General features: G+C 44.8%; 1 protein-coding gene and 1 non-coding gene across 3 annotated transcripts in view; both read left to right on the forward strand.

The window, feature by feature from the left end:
• LOC135369817 (polyhomeotic-proximal chromatin protein-like) overlaps nucleotides 1-26,130 on the forward strand; it is a 231,890-nt gene that overhangs the window by 142,051 nt on the left and 63,709 nt on the right. For both annotated transcript variants that reach the window (XM_064603359.1, XM_064603360.1), the window contains exon 4: nucleotides 20,375-20,512. In XM_064603359.1, coding sequence (XP_064459429.1) covers nucleotides 20,375-20,512 — 138 coding nt within the window. The remainder of the gene's footprint in view (nucleotides 1-20,374; nucleotides 20,513-26,130) is intronic.
• On the forward strand, nucleotides 16,301-16,373 carry Trnat-ggu (transfer RNA threonine (anticodon GGU)). The gene has a single exon. It is a non-coding gene; the product is annotated as a tRNA-Thr (tRNA).

Here is a 26,130-nt window from a genome sequence, read left to right on the forward strand (position 1 = left end):
CGTTGCAGAAGGTGATTCAAATAAAGGTCACACAGCCACCAATTGCAGCCAAACTTGTTTGATCTACATTCGTTTCCATGCATTTTCCTCTCTTATACCTGAGAGATGCGAAACGAATTTTGGATCAACACAAAGGATGCCTTTTGTGGGAGTGGTGAAATGTCCCATTTGTTTCTTCTTTTTTTTTTCTTTTTCAAAACGATTCCAAGGTATTAAAGGCAGATTTCTTTTACGTGCGTGTGTCAGGCCGGATCTCAAAAGGGTGTCGGGGAAGATAGCCACTCAACAAAACAAACGAACTGCGTTTGTTGTGTGGGCCGTTGAAATTGATAGATTGCTTCGAGATTGATCGGGTAAAGGTTTAGCTCGATAATATTTCCCTTTTGAGTCGTTTGAGGAATTGCTTTTCAGAGATGGTTGGTGGTCCAGCTATTAGGTCGGATAATGGGTTTATCTTATTATTTTGAAGCAGACGGACATCTGCGAACTGTTAGAACAGGTGCAGCGATATTTAGGTTGATGGATTTAAGTTGCACGTGCAGTAAAGCGCCGTAGATGTTAAAGTATGGATCGAGGTCAAGCGCTAGCAAGAAATCAAGACCGACACACGAGGAACGGAACAGTCTAGCTTCGATATAACAAAAACAAGAGGAGAGATTTCTATTTATTTCGTCGGTTACAAGCTTTCGCCCAGTACCTCAATGACCTGCTCGCCCAAAATGTCGAACTATAGCCTCGGATCTGCCTTTCACGGTTTTTGCGTCAGTTAAAAGCAACTTGTTCAAATAATGTTTTCCCCATTGTTGGCGGCATGCGCTACGTGTATACCACCAGCGCGCAGTGACATGCTCAGCTCTTTCTGAAAACAGTACGTTCGTGTTGAGTTTGAATTTCAATCTATATAAAAGAAGGCAATATATTGAATTTGTCACCTAATGAATTCTGCTTCTGCCACAAAGATCCCCTAAACGAACCCCACAGAAAGGAAAACGAAAAATGAAAAGATAAAAATAGAAAAACCCGTCCCTCATCGAACTGTATGTGCGCATGCGTACCTGCGTCTCCAAGAAGTGAAATGAATTGCGAGAAACGAACTGGGGGGGGGGGGGGGGGGGAACTCGCCGACACATGCATAGAATGCGGTCCTAAAACACAGATTCCATATCACTGCTCACTATGAAGTTGACAAGTGCTGATAACGCCGCATCTTTTTTCTTGGGTTCCCATACACCCAGCACATTGACGATATCGAAAGTTCCATTTTCCAAGAGGTCTGGAGCAGACTTCAGTACAGTAGGTTCCGAGTCTATTACAAATAGAGGTATTGTGGACTTACTAATTTCTGTATAGACATCGGACACATCAACTACGCTTTTAATATGTATTAAATTAAATATTAAATTAATTATTACATTTTAATATGTATTTAAATATATGTATATGTATATGTATTTATATATATATATAAATATGTTTTTTGTGCATTCCGAACTAATAAAAAGCACCGGGGACATAGAAAATAAAAACATCACGTCTTCATCTTTTGGCATACGTTGGGCATTGTGCCAAACTAACTAACTGATAACCATCATATGACGGGGTATACGTGGAACGTTCTCTATCGTGCTCTGACCCCCGCATCGTGTCGTCAATTTCGCAAAAGCACATAATACGCGGAATTCATACCGCCTATATGACGCACGAACAGTCGGAAGGTATACGTAGCTGCCGTACCACATACCTCGTTCCCAACAATGTTAGCATGCAAGGTGAGACTACACTAGTTTCGCAAGCCAGGTGATCCATCGGTACGTCTACCTTTACCCTCTTTCCGCGCGAAAAGAAAAAAAATTCCGTCCGAGAGAAAGACACCAACGAGACAAGATACATAAAAGACGCTGTCACCAGCTACGCTGACCTTGAGGTCTGTACCTGGCAATTCCCTTTCTTGAGGGATTCGAACTGAGTTTTTTTACGGTTCACTATCTCCACTGAGATTTTTGAAAGAGAGAGAGAGAGAAAAAAAAAAAGAAGGAAAACAGAGATATAGTAGTAAGGAGCTGACATTCTCTCACATGCAATTTCCTCCGCGGCAAGAATGACTTGAATTACTTGAGAAGACGTGACAGACGCACGGTGTCAAAGGTCGGGAGACCTTTTCCAGGCGGTCGTAAAACTCTGCTGATGGAAAGCACCTTTTTCTTTTTTTTTTTTTTTTATTAGTTCTCGGAGCCCGCATTCCAGATCAAGGTATTTGGAGTCAGATAAAGTGTGGACGTGCGCGTTTGCTGTCGTACGGGACAAGGCTACCTTTCGAAGACAAGCTGCTTTGCGTGGGAATGCAAAAATGAGTGGAGGAGATTTTCTGCCCGACGGGTTGCAGGTGTTTGCGAGGGCAATCGCGGTTTATTACATTTGTAGATTCACGGTGCTCGACCTTATAATGTACCTGTGAGATAAGCACCCCGAATGGTTCCTGTTTTAAATTTCATTTCATTTTTACTTTTCTCTCTTACACTGCGCAGCGGAAGCTATACTTTTATTGGTTCCTTCTCCGTCTACAAGGTGGCGGTGGCCCCAGGAAAGAAGCTACATCTCTGTATAGCTTGAACACACCTGGGGGTCCGCAATGTCACGTGACCGTGGTGACGAACTCATACACAGTACCACACCATGATACGATAGAAATGCACTCTATAACGTAATAGAAAAGAAAAAGAAACGAACATGACGCCCTCGCATATCTCAAAAAAAGGATCAATGAATAATGTAATACAATCATCTAATGCATGCAATGCAATGCAAATATAATACGATCTGCTAGTAATAATATATGCAATTTGCTCCGAAAAACACAAGAAGGCAAAGAGAGAGAGAGAGAGAGTGTGTGTGTAACGTACAAAGAATCGACATTTTGAAGCGACGTACAAAACACCATACATGTGATTTTTTTCCTTCTTTCCATCATGATTATCCGAACGAAAGGGAGAAATAGATCTCATAACCCCCACATATTCTGTTACTCTGACACTGACTTCCTGTCGGCGTTCGTGTCATTATGCATAGCATGTGCGCTTCAGCATACACCCTAAAAACAGAACTTCATGGCATAGCACGTGCGCCAATCATTGCCGCGAACGATAGGGTTATCGCTTTTGATTCGAGGAGAGAGGGAGGCGTACGCCTTTTTGAGTCAATTTGGATGTATGATAATTGCCACAAAAAGGCGTACGCCCCCTTCTCTCCTCGAATCAGAAGCGATAACCCTATCATTCGTGGCAATAGTTGGCGCACAGCGTGCTATGCGGTGAAGCTCTGTTTTTAGAGTGTGAAATTCATGTAGAGATGGCCATCTTTTACTTATAAATACCGGGCTACCTTACCTGCACCTGTATGCTGAAGGAAACACGGTTTCCTTGGATATCGCATTAAGAACTAAATGACTAAATTTGGGAGTAATCGAAGTTTCTAGTTCCCTAGATTGGAATTACTCCCTCATTTTAGTCCCCCGACCCTGAAATTTACTCCCCAGCACTGGAAATAGTCAATAAACTTCGCTTTTAATCACGACAGCGACTAATGGTTGTAGAAATGAACCTATAGTCCCCAAAGAGACTAAAGTGACTCCTTTCTCTAAGAAATGACCTCTGAAATGACTCCCTTCTCTGTATCTTCCGCCCTATTTCCTCGACCGACCACTCCACACACACACACACAGGTGTTACCTCCTCTTGAATGCAGCCGCGCAACGAGACAATATTTCTTCGTTTTCTTCCTCTACTTTTTTTTTTTTTTTTTTTTCAACTGAGGCAAAAATTTCTTTTTTCGACATAGTACAGTAGAGTTCAGGTGAAAGATAAGGGCGGAGGTTTCGGAAAACGCAGTCCTCGACACGGGAGTCAAAATGGCCACTAAAATTTCGAGCACGTCGCGCATCGGACGCTTTTGCGAACGCAGCTGCATTTCAGTTTGAACTGAACTTTGACCCGCCCGCTCTGTGAGCTCTCTCCGAGATAAAAGTGCCTGATACGGTCTCCGTCTTTTGAGGAGGAAGGTCAGATGATATTTCATTCGTTTTATGTACTCTTCTTTTTGCTCGATCGAATTCACTTTCGCTCATGGGGGGGGGGGGGGGTACGTCTATTGAAAAGAAGAAAGAGGGGATCATGGATCTTCCAGAAATGTCGGTTACACAGAAAACGCGGCACGTTCCTATAACCCAGAACTGACGGCGTTGAGAAAGATGAGAGTTTGCAGGAAAGGTAGTCCAGCCGTCTTCCGCGCATGCGTATAATTTCAAAGGTTGAGCATAAAACGGAACTAATCCGATGAGATATGTATATTGATTTTACCGCCTCGATCGAGCGAAAAATGGGCTATACAATTCGTTTACTTAAGAGCTTTATTAAAACGTAACAGAATGTGACTAACTTGCCCCGTCTGCTTTCGATGTTATATCGCAGCGTCATATCGAGTGCAAATAGTTGTGTAGAACGATGCTAAGACCGCTTTAAACGATTAAATTTGCGTGCGTTGTTTATACATATCGGGTACATCTAGGCGTGCGAACATCTAAGCATTCACGATATCGTAACGCACTGTATTCTGTCTATTATTCCGAGACGCGTCTCTCATCTGCTGCATGTGTGCGCTGACTTGCGCGACATTAGAAAATATTTGTTACCGTATAACTCCAGTCTGGTGGCAGTAGATCTGCTGGCCAACAGCTGGCATCGCCCTATTACAATTTGTAGGGCGAAATGGCATATTTATTGAGAATAGAGGAAAGAAAGGAAGTGTTAGTCAGGCACAGGTCGACTTCCTAGTACATTTTGGCTATACAAGGAAAGCTCCTGTATATGAAAGAAGTCATTATTTTTTGTTTATTTTCGGTCAACTCCTCTTTCCCTCACAGATCTCAAGAACGAATTTTTGAAACTAGGTTTAGTGCAACGTAAAATGAAAAGCTGCATGCATCCTTGTTAAGTTAAGACTCCTGCACCCCTTAAAAAAAAAAAAAGGAAAGAAAGAACTTCACCACATAGCACGCTGAAGGCCAACTATTACACAGAATGACACCGTTATCACCCTTGATTTACGGGGGGTACCCCATTTTGTGACAACTATATCATAACTGTCACAAAAAGGCGTACGCCTCTCTTCGGCAAATCAGGGGAGATAACGATGTCATTCGCGATGACCGTTGCTCGCGGTGGCTCGCTGTTGCTGGCAACACACGAATGGGCATCGTCACGACAATTAATAGCCAAAAAAAAGATAAAGGGGGAAGATGAGAGTTGAAGGGTGAGATATAGTCAGGATGAACGGTACTGATGAGACGAAAGTGCACTGTGGATGAGTGTGCACTAGAGGGGGTCTTTGCACGAGGCATGTTTCTGTGCCCGTTTCTTTGGTGAGTTTGCGAGTTTAGGTTTGGTTTTGGCTCTTAAAAACGAACTTCACCGCATAGCACGTTCCAAGGCCAACCATCATCTCGAATGATATCGTTACCTGCCCTTGCTGGTTTGCTGATTTGCTGGTTTGCCTTGCTGATTTGCTGAAAACGGGAGGCGTATGCCTTTTTTGTGACACTTATGCTGGTCATAATTGTCACAAAAAAGGCGTACGCCTCCCGTTTCCAACAAATCAGGGCAGATAACGATATCTTTAGAGATGATGGTTGGCTAGGAGCGTGCTATGCGGTGAAGTTCACTTCTAAGAGTGTGGAGCGTGCTATGCGGTGAAGTTCTGTGTTAAGAGTGTAGGACACGTAAAATATACGCGTAGCCGAGGATTCAAGCCGAAATCGTTCGAGATTTCAGTCTATCTGCTAGTAATATTCGAGTCGCATGAAACATCAGTGTATCCGAAATATTTCTTCCTATGCTCGACTCCATATAGTAACGATAACGATGGTAAGGAACAGGGAAGAAAATCGTCGCAAAGAAAGATGACACAAACAGTTCTAACGTCAAGCCCCAAAGACTTTCCTTATCTGCGCCCGGTCAAGCGTGCGGGGTAAAACGAGAAAACGCAATGCAGCTTGAACTCCGGGTAGCAGGACAAGATAATGCGGCGGCAATTTGTGTAAACGGACTGTAGCGCTCCCATTAAATAAGGGATCATAGGCCACTCACATCAAAGCGGCGCAGTGTTGCCAAAGGGGGAGGAAAGAAGATGCGAGATTAAAAGTCGGGTATAATATCGAAGGTTGATAAACGGCAACGCTTCGAAGCCGTTTTATCCAAGCGACCGCGAAGGGCAGAGACAGATGCACGTCTTACACATGTGAACGATACGGATCTTTGCGGTGGACAGATCCAGCAAAAAGGCAGGTGCTCGCGTAATATGTCAGCTGAAAGGTCAAGAAAGAATGTTAAGAATGTTAATAGGTTCCTCGGACAAGTTGATTTATATATATCCGAATGTTTGCTCGGTGAGGTATCGGTCCCTTACTATCCGGTTCTTTCTTTTCTTTTCTTTTTTTCCTGATAATACTTACTTGCTTGCTTACTTTACTTTCCGGAGGCATGAAGCAAGAAGGCTAATTTCGGGAAAGGAATGAGATTTTCTGATACAACAGGTCCAGCCTTATCTTAGCTCGACATCGGTGAACTATGAGCTCTACTTGCGAATTCGGAAACCGTCCATAAAGTTGATGATGATGGCCGGACTTTAAATCATTTAATGAGACGTCTTGATCTGTTCCTGGCTTTTATACGGCGTATTTGGAGATAGTTCGTGTCTCGATTTATAGGTAACTTAATCTGAGAGTTTTCTAGACTTCATTAAGCTACCCGATATGTGTATGTGTCTTTTTATAGCAGAAGCAAGACGCCCTCTCTGGAAGTGTTATTTTTATGAATATATCTAATCCAGCAGCTTTTCTCCTACACTTGACGCACACATAACATCTTTTCTTTTTAGGTTGAATCACTCCTACACTTTAATATATGATAACTGACACAAAAAGGCGCAAGCACCCTCCCACCCCTCCTCTCCGAATCAGTAGCGATAACCACTGTATTTAAGCAAAAGCATCGTATATACCACTGTTATTCACTGGTCAATCAATCAGATCAATATAATAAACTTTCTTTATATATACATCGTAGCGATCACTCTATCATTCGTGGCAAAGACTTGAGCAGAGCATGCTATGCGGTGAAGTTCTCTTTTTAGAGTGTAAGAATACTCCAAATGTTAACTCTTCTGAGAAAATAAGGAATGTACCTAATATTTTTTTGTCTTCTAAAAATATACGTGTCGTGTCTTACTTCCCCTTTTGTTTCCCCAATCTCCATTTGCGGAGAGAGACAGGGGCTCGTTATAACAACGACAACGCCAACAACAAATACGTAATAACAATAGCACGGGATGTTTTGCAGACTGTAACGATACAGATATCACTCTTAGAAATGAACTTCACCGCATAGCACGCTCCTAGCCAACCGTCATCTCGAATGATATCGTTATATGTCCTAATTTGTTGAAAGCGGGAGGCGTACGCCCTTTTTGTGACAATTATGAACAGCATAAGTGTCACAAAAAAGGCGTACGCCTCCCGTTTTCAACAAATCAGGGCATATAACGATATCATTCGAGATGATGGTTGGCTAGGAGAGTGCTATGCGGTGAAGTTCATTTTAAGACTGTAGTTCTAGTTAGTATACGTTAAAGGTCGTACCTGTACTCTTAGAAATGAACTTCACCGCATAGCAGGCTCATAGCCAACCATCATCCCGAATGGCAACGTTCTCGCCCCCGATTTGTTGAAAACGGGAGGAGGAGCCTATTTTGGGCTCATTATGCACGGCACAAAATAGGCTCCTCCTGCCGTTTTCAACAAATCAGGGGCGAGAACGTTGTCATTCGGGATGGTGGTTGGCTAAGAGCGTGCTATGTGGTGAAGTTCATTTTTAAGAGTGTAGGAGCGTGCTATGTGATGAAGTTCTTTTTTTTTTTTTAGAGTGTGGGGCTCAAACTGACGACATACGCATATTTGTTTGTTTGTACTTGGCTCCAGTTGTTCGCCCCACCACCCCGCCTTCGTTATCTAGCGACCCCTATCTTACCACTTGCTTGTGCTTCGGAAGAACAAAGCGCGAGTGCCATAATGCCTGAATGTGTCACTAAGTGTCATTCTCTATCGGTCGAGACCCATGATGTACTCACACTTCCTACCCCCACTGAATGGCTCCCATTATTCTTCTTAACCTGACCCTGCTGGTCGCCAACACAGAGAACAAAAAACAAAACTGGTGCGACCGTATATCTTGCGAGATTACATCAGTCTCCGTCGTTGCTCTTACCCTACAGGTAATGCTTGTCTATAGGCGCATCTACTGTACGTCGAAGCCAATTTTTATTCAGTCAACTATACCGTCCTCACTGGACCTCGGGATGTTTAGTAAATATATGAGACCACCCGGATAGCTCGTAAAGACAGTGTCGAAGTTAATTGTCGCGGCAGTGATCCGCTAAGTAGGTACGCGTGCGAAGTTTTAATGGCATACTGCGTGATATATCTGAATACTTGGTCCGTTGGACTAAACCGCTACTCGTGTCCTTTTTTTTTTTTTTTTCGTGTTGCACGATTTTCTGAATAGTGATGTTTACAAGCTGGCTTCCGCGTAGGACCAGCAGCAGTGGAGGATGGTACTGCGATGAATGGAGACAAATGACAACAGTGGGAAGTAAAGCGTGACATGGTTATATTATTCGGCTCTGTTGTTTTCGGTGCCTGCAGAGTCGCTGCCTGATCAGAGTCGCTGTCACATGTACCTTTCTTCATTTCGATTATTTTAACTTGTTCACTTTTGCATGCCGCTTTAAATTCTATGGAATAGCCGGCATTCATGTTGCTGAAACCTACATATCTATGTTCTCTTTCTTTCTTTCTTTTTTTAAACATATTCGTCATGTAGTATTTCATTAGCAGTAGGTTTTTCGTTTAACTTTCCATTTCCAGTGGTGAAATTAATTTTATATATGTTTCTGCAGTTCACAATTTAATTTTATCCGCATATAAGTAATAGTACATCGGTTACAGCTGTCTCAAGACAATCCTGTTCCTTCACAACTGATTATACTACTACTATATACTACTGACTATAGTCGACAACGTTAACGAGCCGTCCGCGGTAACATACTGTTTAAACGGCCTTTCACAGCACACCCCAAAGCTATCCGACCAGGACTCTCCACATTTTACGCTTCTCTATATCGTGCGGACGGCCACGCATAAACTCCGGAACGTACAAACAATATTGAAACATTTCTTTAAAAAAAACAAAGAAATAAAAAAACACGATGCCGCTCCCCCGTTCGTAAGTATTAGCTGTACAAGAGTGCGGAATATCCGAAGGCCATAAGTGACCCTGGGGGGTCAACAGACCCTGACCAAGCCCACCCGCGCGAGCGTATATACAGTTTCCGAGAAACCACGTGTCTACCACGCGACTCCGCAGGCACTGACTAACCGACTGGGCTTCAAGTGTACGAGACCCATCGTTAATTGCTTCCCGTCGTCCCCCCGCACACCTCAGTCCGGCGAGCATTCTTTTCCTCTGTGCTATAAACCCGGGACGGAGACGCACAAAGGAACCCCTTGGGTGTTGCTGGAACAGTCGGGATAACAGAGAACGATCGATCGCTGATGGACTTCGCGCATTGGAAATGCTTCACTTATTGGAGCCGTTTCTGCCCTCCCGTTGCTTTTTATGAACCGTTTCTTGATCAGATAATGGAACACGTTAACGTTTTATTATCGTTCTAGATATATTATAAATGAGGTACGAAATTTGTGTGTGTGACAGGACGACGTTACTTGAGTGGGAAATACAGAGATGATTCGGGAAAAAAAGAAGAAAAAAACGTAGATAATGTTGCGTCAGCTTGTTGCCCAGCCTTTTTGGAGTACGGTTAATGCCACACAGTTAACTCCAGAAACACGCAAACAGCACAAGCAAACACAAAATAAAAATCAGAGTAACAGTCCATACGGATTTGCAGCCGTTGTGTTTAGAGTTTCAGTTGCCAGTGTGCAACGCTGACGTCATTTTGTGACGCAGAGTCAACACTATCGGACCACTGGCCTTTTAGCTGGCTCATTGAATGAAACAATTTGTAAAGACCGTGCCGTATAGCGCTTGCCACATGACCATTATTGACGCACTATACGACATGAAATAAATCATGCTGCCTCAAACAAATTAACCATCAAAGTAACTATGAAAGCCAAATGTCACATCGCTCCAGGGAAAGAAATTGGGGGCCTTTGGAAGGGACTATGCTGGGAACTATACGTCTCAGTAGCTGGGAGTAAAATGAGGAATAATCGCAATCTGGGGGACTACAAGCTGTAATTACTCCGAATCATTTTTCTCCGAGATCCTGAGACGTATAGTTCCCACCATAGCAAAAAGTCCCTAGAGTTCGGATAAGCTTCCATGGACTTAGTAGTCGCATCTATTCCGCAAAAGGACTAAAACTACTCCTCTTTTATGAATGTCTATTTGGTACAGAGACATGCTTTCGTCCCAAACACTTTGACGCGCACATAAAATGAAAAAAATACTTACCGGTGATGATGCAACAATAGAGAAGCCTCGAAGGAGTACGTGCAACCTCTGAATCCTAAAAAAAAAACAGGGAATCAACAGTTAATGTAACACGAGACAGGATACGTTATGCTTCCAAAAAGAAAAAAAGAAAGGAAATCCTTTGTTCCTCCAATGTGCAATTACTCGTCGGCTCCGCACACAGCACAACGGAAAGAATCAAGATTCTCACCAAGCCCATGTAGCGGTCCCCTTTTTCTGCACCACTTCGTAGTAGAGGCGGAGTAAAAAAAAGAAAAGCAAAGAAAGCACCGTGTACACTCATCTGTGCCAAAGAAAGCGGTGATTAGAGAAGTACCGGCTGACCCGACCCGTAAAAGGTCGAGGCTCCCGCCCAAGCCGCCGTTCGCGCCTTCCCCTCCCCCGTGCGCTATGGCTCTTTCTCCGCGAGCGAGCAATTCCTCCCATGTCTGACTGTGACCTGAAGGGAAAGAGAGCATCCGCCCACGCGTCTCGAAGCCGTTGATGAATCAGGTGAAGTCGAGGAAGCTTCTGCGTGTCCGTTCTTGTACGGGTCACTATTCGAGGTGTCTCGCCACCTACTTTTGCAATGCACCCGCGTTCTTATTTAGTGATCCTCGATACAGCCTGGACAGTTTGTTCTTTGAGGAGGTCCTGATACACACAATGCCGCAGACATGAGGGAAGGGGCATTGATAACTGTCAAAACACACTTTCAGAACAGGACTTCGCAGCATAGCACGTTGTGTGCCAACCACTGCCACGAATGATAGGGTTATCGCTTCTAATTTGAAGAGAGAGAGGGGCGTACGCCTTTTTATAGCAATTATCACATATCCAAACTGCTACAAAAAGGCGTACGCCCCCCCCCCCCCCTCGCTCTTAGAATCAGAAGCGGTAACCCTATCATTCGTGGTAGTGGTTGGCGGACAACGTGTTATGCGGTGAAGTTCTGTTCTCAGAGTGCAGAACATTATACCGCATAACACGCTCCTACACTCTTAAAAATTAACTTCACCATATAATACCTTTCTAGCCAAACATCACCCCGAGTGATATCGTTCTTTCACCCGATTTAGTGAAAATGGGGGGCGTACGCCATTTTTGTGGCATTACGCAGTTCATAATTGCCACAAAAATGGCGTACGCCTCACGTTCTCATCAAATCAAGGGGGAGAAGGTTGTCATTCGAGATTATGGTGGCGTGCTATGCGGTGAAGCTCTGTTTTTAGAGTGCATAGCCAACTACCATATCGAGTGACATGGTTCTCTCATGTTGGGCGTACGCCTCTTTGTGACACTTCCCTGTGAGCTGTAAAAAGGCGTGCGCCCCGCGCGTTCCACAAATCAGGAGTGGCAACGGTATCGTTCTTGTGCAAAGGTTTGCCTTCAGCATGTTATGGTAAAGGGCGTTCAGCCTCTGTGGGATTCTCCATACATTGGTTCAAAATGGCAGGCGTACGCCTTTTTTTTTGTGACACTTACGAAGTTATGGTAATTGTCATAAAAAGGCGTACGCCCCGCGCTTTCCACAAATAAGGAGTGATAACCGTATCATTCTTTGCGATGATTTGCCTTCACCGTGCTATGTGATGAAGTTCTGCTTTAAGAGTGCGCGGGAGAGGTCACGCGCTTACGAGAACCAATAGGAACGGTTTCCGCTCCTTTGACGTCAGAGTTCAACGCAGAAGGTGTATTCAAGAATTTGTATCCCGACAGACGCGGTAAAAAATACTGATTACTCTTGCATGAAGTGCTAGCGTGCATGATGCAATGAACCATGTAACCCTATCTATCAACGTGTATAGTAACGAGTGATGTGCCCCCAGCTATAGACATGTTCCCGCTTGTAACGTTCTATACGTCAGCCCTCGCTAGGCTAACCTCTCTTTTATCTCATAATAAACAAAACAAACATGTTATTCGAGCTTTACATTTAGCCCTTCATTTCTCATGCACCAGCAAGAACCGCATATTCCTGTCTGCTTTGTCCTATAGCTTTTAAGCCCCACTTGCACAAAAAGGAACAGTTTAACCTGGAACCAATTTATGCGATAACCGCTAATGTTATCCGGACAGCTCCATCCATCATATTTTAATCGCTTTAGCATAATCCGCTAAACACGCAGCTACCGCGCTTTATCCGCAATTTAGCAAAAAGTGGACAGGAACAGGCAGTATACTCAATAACATCTCACCCATGCTACAGTCGGTTAGGTGAGGGGAGGATATGTTTATTGAAAAAAAAAGGAAAGAAAGGAAAGGTTAGCCAGGCTTGCTATTTCGTCTTGCTATTCCAAAGAAAAAACGAAAAAGTACAACAAAACAAAAACTGAAAAGAAGCATAAAAAGGAAAGAAAGGAAAACGAAAGAAAGGAAGAAAAAAGTGACTCTACAAAAACGTCACAAAGTCCCATGCAGTTCGTGAAGTTAGGTGAGGTTACGTAGGTTAGGCACCGCATAGATTAAGCAAACTAGTTGTGCATAAAGAACGTCAGACATTTATTTTAAACGGATGTTTTTTTTATTTTATTTAGTACATAGCTGAGAGCTGAACATTACCATATTCTGTTTATAATGGCGCCTCAATCGGGGTCAGCCACGACTAACGAGTTCGAAAAAGGTTCGGGAGACAATGTAATGTAATAAAGAGCAATCGCGGTGCACGAATATATATATATACAGGGCATGGCACCAATGGCATCAATTATCCGGGCTGCACATAACTGCTTCTTGAGCTACAAGATGTACGAGCGACACAGATGAAGCGCAGTACTCAATCTACAATCCTTCGCTGGCATCCGCGGTCACACACCATGCATACTAATCACTGTGGAAGTTCACTATGCGGTAGTTATCCTGGTTTCGATTAAAAGTGGTATTGGGCTCGTGGTATGCGAGGGTTAGCATTCCTTAAACATAAATCTCTCTTTCGTGTGGACGGGTCGTGTCGGGTTTGCTTTTTTAAGAGTTGACGCACAGCGACGACTTCTACGTGTTAGATCGTGTGCATCGGTGATCGGTATGAACCAACCGAGCACATGATTAGTTTGAAGCCGATGTGCTAAGGCATCTACGTTGTTGAGATGAACGGCTAAAAGGAATTTCATCCTTGACAAATCATAGATTCCAGAGTATAACGAAAATGAACTCTACATTTCCTAGTCGAAAAGGAAGAAGAAAAGACAGCAAATTTAAGCTTTTGTATGAGCCTATCTACCAATAATGTCAAGGCGGCCTAGACGTCAATTTACTCTAAGAAAAGAAGGAGTAGTTCTTAATCGTAGGCTAAGCAGCATTGCCACAACCACGGATGGAACCATAAATTTAAGAGCCAGAGGAATAAAATGGGGTGTAATTGCAATTGAGAGGACTTGAAGACAAGATGTAATGCCCCCCCCCCCCCCAAATTGCTTCTTTTCTTCTTACAGCGTAGCCTTCCGCGTAGTTGCAATTCTCTAATTATAGAGTACGGCTATATCTTGAAGAGTTTTTCAAGTTTTCTTGAGCTTCCTGAAGGGAATCTGAAGTTTTCTGGAACACCTTGGGCTTGACAGAGAACGCTGAGTCATGCTTGCTTCCCCAAGTTCATGTCAACGGGTCACTACACACGGGTTGTGCCCACTCCTCTGATTGTTGCACCACGCAACTGTTTACATCCTGGCTTCTCCATAAATGGGCACGCACATTTTAATGCCTCACTCCATCACGTGCACGTGGCTGCTATAGGCTCCAACAATTTTACGGCTCGCAACACCTATAGGTACCCACGAGACCCCCATATCAACCAACGGAACTCAAGTCCTCACTCATTACCAAGCTGGCACAGGACCAGCGTTGGACCAGTTTCCACACAAAACCCCGACGCAATTTAAAGCCGTACCCCTCTTGCTACAACGCCATATAACCTTTGACTCCAGAAGAAGAATAACAAACCCGCACGTCGTATATGTATGTATATAGTTAAGGCCTGCTTGAAAAAAAAAAAAAAAGAACAAGAAAAAAAAAACTTCCATCCATTCAAGTATCCAGGGTGGGGCCATGGAAATGCCTTCCAAAACAATTTCCGGAAAGCAGACGCGTGGGTCTCTCGCAGATATGATGACAGGGTTCACCAAAAGTCCGCGGCAATTTCGGGGCGCCTCTTTCTTCTTCCGGCGGCGTTTCTTAATTCTTATTTTCATTCTTTTTTTTTTTTTTTCACGAGCCTATAGTCGCCGCCGCCCTCAGAAGGAGACCTCTGCGCGTTTGACCTTCGACCTCGGCCGATTCGACGCCCACACCTCTTGTGCTTGGAGACCGCCCGGCTTTCTGCTCTGTTTGCTCGAAGCCTCCACACCCAGGTTCAGCCCACTCGCCAACTCCTCGCGTGGTGGACAGAGATATGCCGTACGCTGTGTACCTGGGGTCAGCCGTTGGGAGTATATTTTTACGTCCTCAAAATGTAGGCGCCCAAATCGGTGTTTTTGTGGTCGAAGGCAGGTCTTCCCGCGCAGGTTTTGTGAACATATATATAGGTTCAGATAAAGGTACGAGTGGGTATATAGGAGCATTTCTTTGCTGTAAATGGTTGCAGCGGACATTGGAGTGTGTAGGCTTTACTGCGAGAGTAGGGTTGAACAACGACTCCCACTCGATGTATTGGGGTTGGTATATGGTGTAGACTTGAGCAGGGAGACACAATATGAACTTGTTTAATGTCGCTGTCGTTCACATATCCCATAACCTGGCTGCAATTCGAGCACCCGCTTGCTCCAGACGAGTGTTATACTCTGTAACTTCTTTTAATCTTTAACCTTCCTTTGATCTCTATGGGACACCTCGATTATACCCAGATTGACTTGTACTTAACTCAATTCTCCTCATGCTCACATCACGCATCTAATGTATCACGTGTAATGGAGTAGGATACTGCACCCCAATGTCGTTATTTTTTTCTTTTCCCTGTTGATTTTTTTTTTCGGAATAGTTGGCCGATGTACCGTTTGGCTGACCTTCCCTCCTCTTTTTTCTTTGTTCTAATAAATATATTCCCCCATATCATCGTCATCGTCTATTATGTTGCTCTTGTTGTTGTGTTCATGAATCAATAATATTTCCTACAAACATTGTCTAAAGCTCATACTGCGCTAAAAGAGAAAAAAATATGAAACTTTCGGAACGTCATACTAAAATCGATGCAGGATTCTCATATTCACCTGTTCTCGTGTTTGTTTGTTTCACTGCTGATGCCTTGCTATGTAATCTTCTGCCCTCCCTTTCGCATTTCTTAGATCTGCGATGATGCAGCCATCATATACGTCAGCGACGCCCGTTGGATTTCCTTACCGGCCCATAACGGGTCTTGCGTCTTTAACCGTGTCCTATGATGATGTCGATGCTGATGGGTGCATTTCGCTGTATCGCCCTATTGGACACCACTCTTTTCGTTTTGGTACCACCTGGCTCAATTTCCTTGCAGCTAACAACGCGTGAACGCAGTGTTTAGTGAGCCCTAATTTTTTTGTGACCAGCCGCGATGCATAACCTTTATTTATTTTTATTTTTTACATGCCCTTCGTTACTCTTCCATTTCATTTACCTCAACACGTCCAATCGAAGAAGTATGAATGTGTGAGTGAGTGAGCAAAAATGTAAGAGTGAAAGGAGAATGAGTGAGAGAGAGTGACTGGTTTGTCCCTTGAGATGACGCACCCTGGAAGTCGCTGAGAAGGCGTGTTAGCTTAGCTCAGTTGGTAGAGCCCTGGACCGGTAATCCAGAGGATGTGGGTTCGAGTCCTACAGCTGGCTAACCTTTTCAGTGACTTTCATCTTTCATCGTTAATTTCTTAGGCAACGTGAGGCCTTGTATGTGATTGTCCCTTCTATGTTGTTCCAGCCTCAGAACATCAATTCTCTCAAGCGTTTTCCTGAGCATTCAGCCAAGACCACAAAGAATACCGCAATTATGAAACAATTAAAACAGAGGGACCTTTGCTGTTTTGGTGCTGGACGTGAAAACAATGCAGGACGAGTTATTCGCTCTGCGGCAAGTAATTCATATGTATGACGGCACAAGAGATATGAAAAGCCCGCGTAATGCCGTTCTTTGCAATTACTTACGCATGCATATCGCACCCTATTATGACGCCCCGTCTGTCAAGTTTCACACGCTTGTAGAACCTGCTGCTACCTGAATGCTAAGCTCACACATACACATTGGTATGCACGAAGCTTCCCGAGCCACCTCGAGTACAGCCGAGTAGTAAAAATGGCATGGCTGATTTTGTCGGCCCACACGTACATACTACGTATATAGATGTTCGAGAAGGAAGAATGGCGCTATTAACCCAGATTTCCTCGATGACTACCACATTTTTCTCTTTATCCGCGACTTGATTATGGGTTTCGTCGAACTCTTTCGGAAGCCTCAAAAGGGCGCGGCATCTTTATGTTAAGAACAAAGGCAGAATGACTACATGAAGTGTATTCGTACTACTGCTAGATCCCTGTAGAAAGAAAAAGAAAAGAGTTATTCAGGGCATTCGGGGGGCACTCATTTCGCCTGCTCATCTGGAGTTCGAAGACATCTAAACTTTTATTTCGTAAAAGCACATATCATTTCCCTTCGCGTTTCATCTCACGACAGGAGAAAAGCTTTTGTGTCGAAGTGTACCTGGAATTCGAATTTTCGATCGCCAATGAGAGCTCACGGCTGCTCCCCACGTAAAATGAACCTCACCGCATAGCACGCTCCTAGCAACCATCATCTCGAATGATATCGTTATCAGCCACGATTTGTTGAAAACGGGAGACGTACGCCTTTTTGTGACACTCATGCTGCCCATAATTGTCACAAAAAAGGCGTACGCCTCCAGTTTTCAACAAATCAGGGCACATAACGACGACCACCACCACCTCATTTCTAAGAGTGCAGGTAGCGATGCAAGACGTAATAAAAATTAATTCTGTGGAATACAGTTTTTCGCAGTTGAGTTGCATGGGAAAGCTATGAAAGCATGTCGTGTCATTTTTTCTTTTTTCTTGTTTTTTTTTTCTTTTTTACCGACCAACCAACCAATCAACCAAGATGTGCTCGAAGTCTGCTTTGGGACTCATGGTAAAAACGGTAAATATTAAGTCCACAAAGATGAGAATGACGTCGATAACAACGTGAGGCGCTTAGCTCCCTGTTATATTTGATTCATGCGTTGGTGTTGGCTTCAAATGCATGCTGGCATGTGCAGTGATGCGCGACACCATGCAGGTTGTAGAACTGACCTGCGAACATGCTATACGAACATGGTCCAACGTCATTTACTTCGATTGTGATAAAGCAATAGACATCTTACATAAAGATGAGTGCAACATCTGCTACTCACGTATGTCTTACACATTCGTGTCTGTATCATGCTTCGGCGAAATCGAATTAGCGATCAGGCTTGAACTCTGCCACAGCGGGGCATCAAGACCTTCACGCTCGATGATGCAGCATGCATCCGGCAAACTGCCTCCCTCCCCCCCATCGCCACTCAGAGAGGAGGAAGGGTCAAGGTCGAGACCTCATAGATCACGACCTCCCGAACTCCCTCCTGTATTCGACGCATGAAAGTAATTACAATCAGGACACGGCGATCGGGCGAAGAGTTGACTCTGACTTCATCGACGTCTGGTAATAGACGCAGGAACATTTTTTTCTTCCGCGGAAAACGTTTCTTTTTTTGCACGGAATCGTGCATCAGTGTCGTCCGTGACTGACCCGCGTGACACGCAGTGTCCGGGACCTTTGGCCGCCAGAGGGCACGACCTCTGCGCAACGAGCAGTACAGCAAACAAACAGGAAAAAAACGGAACGGGCCATTCGCGCGGTTTGTGGGAAATTCTCATCGCAGCGTGAGGAGGCACGACTCCTGAGCGCCGTGATCACGTTTCTGATGCTTGTTTGCGGCATCAGTTTGGTGTTTAGGCACAGGGAGCAAGAAGTGGGGGGGGAGACTAGGTCGTGACGCCGGTGCAGCGTGATGACGCGCCATCCCCGGCATGCCACCCCTCTTCGCTGTCCTCACCTTATCCTTCGTTATGGATGGTCGGGACCTATAAGGGGAACTTCTCATCATCAACAGCAGCAGGGTCCCGCTCATCTTTTGATACATTGTTTCGACGGGTGGGCTGACTTCGGCTGCCGTTTGCCTTGCGCTGTCGATTGAATTTTATGGTCATCTTGCGTCTAAAGGGCCGGAAGGAAAGGAACGGTCCTTCTAACTACACAGGGGACTACAGGGACTTCTACAGAAAATACCTAACAATCTCTGCTTGGTTCTCTCGACACTTTAAACGAGCAATGACATGTCCCTCCACAATTTTTTGAATGAACGGCGACCGCTGCGACCTGTATATAGCTTGCGCGAGAGGCCTCTGATCCCCCCGCACACCCTCTACAAACTCTCCGTTCTTCTACAAAGAGCGTGTAAGAGAACGAGCGAATTGGACGCCACGTAGTGACGTTCTCAGTCCCGGCGGGATGGTCAGTCAGGAGTCTCGTGACGTAGATGGCGCGACCGGAGCTTCGTAGCAGTAGCGGACGAATTTTTTCGATCGCCAATGAGAGCTCACGGCTGCTCCCACCGTGAGCCACACAGGCCTGCTGACCTCACGCGAGGAAATCGGGTAAATCTGGATTGTGTAAATTTGATTGCCGCCCGACAATACAGCGCACAGCGAAAATATTGTGCATGATGGCTCTACATGGACTGCGTGATGAATACATGCCGTTTTCACCGCTTCCGGTTTGGTGCCAAAACGACCTCCGGTTTCACAGCGAACACGCTCTGCACCAACAGCTGTGCCGATTGATACAGTTATCGCTTTTGATTTGAGGAGAGAGAGGGTCGGATACGCCTTTTTGGGGCAATTCAAAGTGCCACAAAAAGGCGTACGCCTCCCGTTCCAACAAATCGGGAAAGCGAAAGATATAATTCTGCATGGCGGCTTGTTCCGAGCGTCCTTAGTCACGGAAGGACCGGAAGTCTTCGTGGCACCGGAAGTTGTGGCGGGGGCTTATTTATGTTTACACGAGAATGTCATTCAGGGTTTCGAAGCATGCTAAGTAACGCTTCCTTGCTCCTTTATATTAGTGGGAGAAGTAAGACTTGTTCCTCATATGTCTTCAATATCCGCTAGTAGCACACTCTTAAAAAATGAACTTCATCGCATAGCACGTTCCTAGCCAACCATCATCTCGAATGGTATCGTTATCTGCCCTGATTTGTTGAAAACGGGAGGCGTACGCCTTTTTTGTAACACTTATGCTGTTCATAATTGTCACCAAAAAGGAGTACGCCTCCCGTTTTCAACAGATCAGGGCAGATAACGATAGCGGAGATGATGGTTGGCTAAGAGCGTGCTATGCGGTGAAGTTTATTTCTAAGAGTGTACGCTCTTAAAAATAAACTTCACCGCATAGCACGCTCCTAGCCAACCATTATCTCGAATGATATCGTTATCTGCCCTGATTTGTTGAAAACGGAAGGCGTACGCCTTTTTTTGTGACAATTATGAACAGCATAAGTGTCACAAAAAAGGCGTACGCCCCCGTTTTCAACAAATCAGGGCAGATAACGATATCATTCGAGACGATGGTTGGCTAGGAGCGTGCTATGCGGTGAAGTTCATTTCTAAGAGTGTAGTTCTCAAGACCAACAGGTTCCTGTCATTTACTATTCAATGTTCCCCCACCCTGCAGAATGCCGCGTATCCGCATGTGCACTCTAACCCATCAAAAAGCCCTTATGGACGTCCTTAATTTCCTGCAGGACACACAACCAGCCGTCCCTGCAGTCCGCTGTCTCGAAGCTCCGGAGCAGCAGGAGAATCGCACGACCGACTGGACAGCGACGTTTCGGATCTGCGCTCCAGCAGCGTAGCCAGCGGTTCGGAAGAAGAAAACTTTGGTGAGTGGTCACTCGTAGCATGTACGATGGATCATACGAACTCAAAGCAAAACGAAGCAGGACGGCAAAAAATAACGATGATATTTAGGCTGTTGCTCTACACGTTTTCCGCGGTTGCAAGTAGACAGATCATAGTTGCCTTATGTGTCTTGAGAGTGCGAGAACCATGCAGTTTGTGAGCAAAATATGTCTCGCAAAGCATCAATAGGAAGCCGTTCATCCCTGCTGCCGTTCTATGCCCTTTCTCGTGAACCTGTGCGACACCGTCAGGGTCATCAACCATGTAATGACGTTCATATGACAACTGCCGGCTTGTTCGACATCCTTTAGACGCAGTGATCTCTGATATTGAACGCTTATGGTTATCATAGCGTGATTCATTGCGACTCTAGGGGAACCTATTTGCGTTTTACTGCATAGTCACATTTCACTATAGGGGATTCAGAGGACAATTATCGCTAGTGGAATCGTCGGCTGAACTGGACTGTAGCTGTCGGCAACAATGGTTCCTTGCATAAGAGTGTGATACCGCCTTCTACGTGCGCTAGGTGGCGTCTGTCTACAGTGTATGTCACATCTGTCATGTGTCACATCTTACATGAGTAAGCACATGCACACATGACATGTGATGTCATCTGTATGTGTGCATGTGCTCCACCCATTTGACTGACGTCTTACTCATGTAATAATCCACATGCAATGGGGTAAGGACCGCAACTCCTGCGGTGAAACACCTTCTATCGTTATCATCAGTGGATATGACATTGGGCGCACATTGCGTCTAAGACGTATACGGCAGAGACCTATGCATACATAGCACGTAATGGGGCTTCTGAGAACCACTTGCGTGCTACAATGGATACGGCTCGAGCATTATATAAAAACTAATATATTATTTTTGGATATATGGTAAATGGAATTTCTACGGCATTGTGTACGACATGTATAATATGATGCAGTGGATACAATTCCTCATCACTCAATGCTGACAGCGCAGTGGGTCACCACGCAAGGTGTCTCAGATGTACGTCAACTGCAGTTGACGTAAATCTGTCTGAGCGTTCTAGTTATAATTAGAACGCTCAGACAGCAGTTGTTAGCTCCGCCGGCTTACGATTACGACGACAGCTTCTTTCACTCTTTTTACATAAAGACGCAATTTTGACGGCATTGCAGACAATAGTTCACCTCGTATATACCACCTGCTGATTTTGCGCGTCAGTCACTCTTAGCCGAACTACCAGAATTCGTACACGTGTGCGTAACGTCATGTTTTATCCATTACGCCTATATCAGACAGACATAAACACCAACAGGCATCACGTATATGGCACCATGTCCGCCCCTTAAGCTACACAGACGCAACTATATTTGACGCCAAACGTTTCCTCATACTACCGAACCTCTTTGAACCCCTGCGATGATGTATGCGCATAACCTCCATTTTCCCGCCCCAGCACGCGCCTTTTGCATCTCTGTTGCTTCCAAAAAAGACAGGCGCACAGCACGCCGAGACGAGAGAGATTAAGAACTCTTACAATCCTGGAATATTTGGTCCAGAGCAACCCTTTGAGATCCGCATATATATATATACATGCAAGGTTCCACCGTTTATGTAGGCGCAAGCACTATACTCCTCAGCAGGAAGTCGTGCGGGGTCGGCATAGAGGTCGTCGAGGTCCTCACGAAGGGGCAGGCCAGAGAACAGCTGGAGAGCGTGGGGTCGGGGCCGAGACCAGCAGGGGTCTCGGCGACCTCTGACTCGACGACGTGCGCCGTCCAGGAGCAAAGTTCGCGTGTCTCGGGCTTAGTTTTATAGCCTCGTGGATGGTTTGTATCCTGTGCAGGTGGCGGGGGAGGGGGGGGGGGGCAGATAGCTATCTTATATGAGACCATCGTCTGCGTACGACGTGTTTCCGAGAATTTCGTTAAACGCGAAGATCGTGAAGAGAGACCGCGAGTCGAGACAGGTACAGAAAAAGAAAGAATTATTGGTGCTTTCGCGTTAACACAAATACTCCTTTGAAACGTTCGGACGCAGATAATGAAATCAAATCAAGTATACCGTATTTTTCGGTGTATAACGCGCACTCGTGTATAACGCGCACCCCTAAAAACGGGCCGAATTTTTAAAAAAGTTCTATGTATAACGCCCACCGCAATGTTGCTACACATGCGTGTTGTACATGGAACTTTTTTTCAAATTTGGCCCGTTTTTAGGGGTGCGCGTTATACACCGAAAAATACGGTAAGCAAATGGTCTGTTTGATCCGGAAATGTTGTACTATATTTTCGACGCACCCGAATTCACTATTATGACAGACGCCGAGAATCACCGAAATGCAAAGTCCTGGAAAAAAATATTTTTCTGGATATCATGATATACACTGATTTTCTGTTTACCTCGTTTACACTGTTGATATGGTATGTCTTTAAGGCACGTTTCTTCTTCTTCTTCAGCCAGAAGGGCAGTGGAAAGGAATACCTTCATCCTGTTTCACAGTACGTTTTTGTGAAACAGGATGAAGGTATTCCTTTTCATTTTCCTCTCATATTAACCTCTGTGAAGTGGGGTAGTGTCCTGTGACTACCACGGGGAAACACCCCATGTCATCATCGCTTCTCCTTCATTTATTGTTGGTGTTACGGGAGTATAGACCCTTGATATTTTCCTATTGCATATAGGCTGCTTCCTGCTCAGAACAATTCAGTTATAATTCAACATATAAAGAATAGACGATTTTAAAAAGATGCGCGTGCCACCAAGCGCGCGGCGCAAAGCAGCATGGGAACTTTGAGGGACATTGCTCTGTCGTCTGCTTCGGTTATGGTTTACCCCGGCTGATGCTGCGCATACCCGGAATGTTGTTGTTCTTCTTCTACCTCCGCCTCTGGCCGTCTAGTAATGCTTGAAGGCGCTCAAAGTTCCCGTGATCCCTTGCGTGCTACAGGGGACCTCCATAGGTAGCTCTGCTGCTTGATGGCAATACACACAGGTGGCGCTTGGTTTTGTCAAAAATAATTTGGTCCTACTTCAAAGTTAAAGCCATATCCAGCCATGTAAAGCCATATCCCGAAGCCGAACGCACACAGAAGAAGAACAAAATTAGAGAACTATACGCCAAGTTTCTCACGATCTTGTGGTCGTCCCGCAAATATCTACAATTATTGCGCAAGCTGAGCCCAGAAATATCTTCGGGCGCGCTTGCAGTGCTCGGTGGCAGCCAACGGAAGTGCTGCAGCAAGAAGGAGTAAACTACCTTGACCTTCACATCAAGCGTGCAGTGAATAACAAGGCCGTGCGGAGTGGCACGTACCTCAATGAGTTGCCCCAGCCACGGTGCATACTTGCCCGTTTCCAAGGCCATCGCAAACGTTTCGATTGGAACAATGGAGAAAAAAATGTATTTCCCTGACAATTCTTCGCCTGAGTCGTTCCTTTTCCCTTTGTTGGGCACAATAAACGTTCGCGTTCGATGTTGTGCATGTTGGAGGAAGCAATAATGAAGATGCGCACGTCACTTACGGTTTGGTTTAGGATCGCCGGTTTTGCACCGAGAAACACATCCCCATTTTTTTTCTTTATCACATCACATCACCATCACCAAGAAACAATTTCCTCTTCTTTTAGCATATAGATAGTAACAACGGTTGATATACACATTTTCTTTCCGTGTAGTGCTGCGATTGGGGAATTTTAAACGTAGACGTGTTGAAGGTTAACACAGTGGTAATCCGCGCTTGTATTGGTAGTGGTATTGATGGGCTTGTATGACTTGCTTGTATGCTTGTGTGACTAAGGTGGGAAAGCAAATGAGAGAGAGTGCTTGTATGACGACGTCTAGCAAAAACTTCAGTACTGGAGAACAACAGCAATAATTAACTACTGGATGATGTCATGGCTTTGCTGTCATGCCGCTTAGGCAGCCCACATACGTGAGGCCGACAACGGCAAGCCCTTTCAACATCACCACCACCACCACCGCTTAGGCAGCGAGACCCTACCACAGTTAATGCGCGGTAATACGACTCGATGAGTCAGCATGACATGCACTTAAATATAGCAAGGCAAAGGTTTAGAGTTCGTCCAGTAGGCCTGTGGCCGTTAGAAAAATCAAAAGCGGTTCAAAGAGTCCAGCACCGGTCTGGGTGAATCTTGGACATATCCTGAACGGTCTGATGTCGATTATTTACTAGTTCACACATACAGGTGCGTCGTTCACCCATGTAAGGTTGGCAGCTTATGAGGACATACTCAATGGTAGCTGGGATATTGCAGGTTACTCACTACTAACTTTATATACACTGTGTATACATTATTTATACATACGTACGTTATATAGGAGTGTTTGTAAAAACTCAGTTGTATATGTACTTTTTGTGGGAGCTCCCGGGGAGCCAGTAAGCCCCAACCCTCTCTGCTGGCGAGACACCTATACAATAACCACAAAAAACTCCCAAATCATCATCATAAAAACAAAGTTGTTGTTGTTGCTAACAACCAACATCTTCCGCCTAAATTCGTTCGCCACGTTCTTACTCGCCACTGGACACGACAACCATATACACGTAATGTAAAAACTCAGCAAGCCGTATCGTCATCACTTAAGGTTATATATCAAAAAAACAACTTTCAACTTCTAACGGACTTGCCTTCCGGGTACAACGTCACTTTTTTTTTCTATATTCCTCACTTCGCTATCGCTCCGCCTGTGTTGCGCCAAAGTCATTTTCCGAACACTTTCTGTCTATTTATTTTCAATGGCATCTTCCTCAATGGCATATTGTTCCCCTCGTCAATAGTATAGGCAGGAAAAAAGATTGGGCGCCACACCGTGTCCCCCGAGTATATCGGTCGAGTTTTTAAGATTTTTTTTTTTTTTGCCGCCGAAGCGATACGTTATTGAGTTCCACAACCTCGTATATATATATATATAGACGACGCGAAAAAAAGTTCAACGAAGCATAGGGTGTGAAAATATCGCCAGCTCTGTGCGTCATATAGGATGGTAGCGACTCTTATAAAGGAAAGAGTGGGTGGTTTTGGTAGAAATTCCGTGTTTCGCAGGGTTGAGCTGCGAAAAAAAAAAAAAAAGTAGAAGGGAGAGATCGTACAATAAATCACTCGTTGTTGTTGTTGTTTATGATGTTCCCAGTTATAAAGAGTGAAAGTATGGGGAAAGATTGTTTTGTTGAGTTGGGAGAGAAATTCTCGAAAAAGTCTCCGAATCGCGCTCTCTCTCTCTGTTCGAGTGGCTTCATTGTGTTGCGTTGTTTCATTTTTCTTTCACTTGCCTGTTTATGTGTGTGTTGCCTTCTCGTACATAATGCGTTGTCATATAAATTACACTTCTCTGATCGATGGCCGCTGTATGGATGCAGCTGAGCGAGAGAAGTTCGAATTTGGCGCGGCTCACTTAACTTTCGACGAAATTGCATTAGCCGCGAACATGATATATTCGTTTTCTATATGCACGAATACGTCCAGTATTCGCCGCGGAGTTACGAATATCCTTGAAGAATTATATAAAAGAACGAAGGGCCTCATTACAAAACTTATTCTTCGGCTCCGGTTTATACAGCCTTCTCAACTCTGAACGTATATATAGCGTTCGTAG

Source organism: Ornithodoros turicata, chromosome 10, assembly GCF_037126465.1.
Source record: "Ornithodoros turicata isolate Travis chromosome 10, ASM3712646v1, whole genome shotgun sequence".
NCBI classification, from domain to species: Eukaryota; Metazoa; Arthropoda; class Arachnida; order Ixodida; family Argasidae; genus Ornithodoros; species Ornithodoros turicata.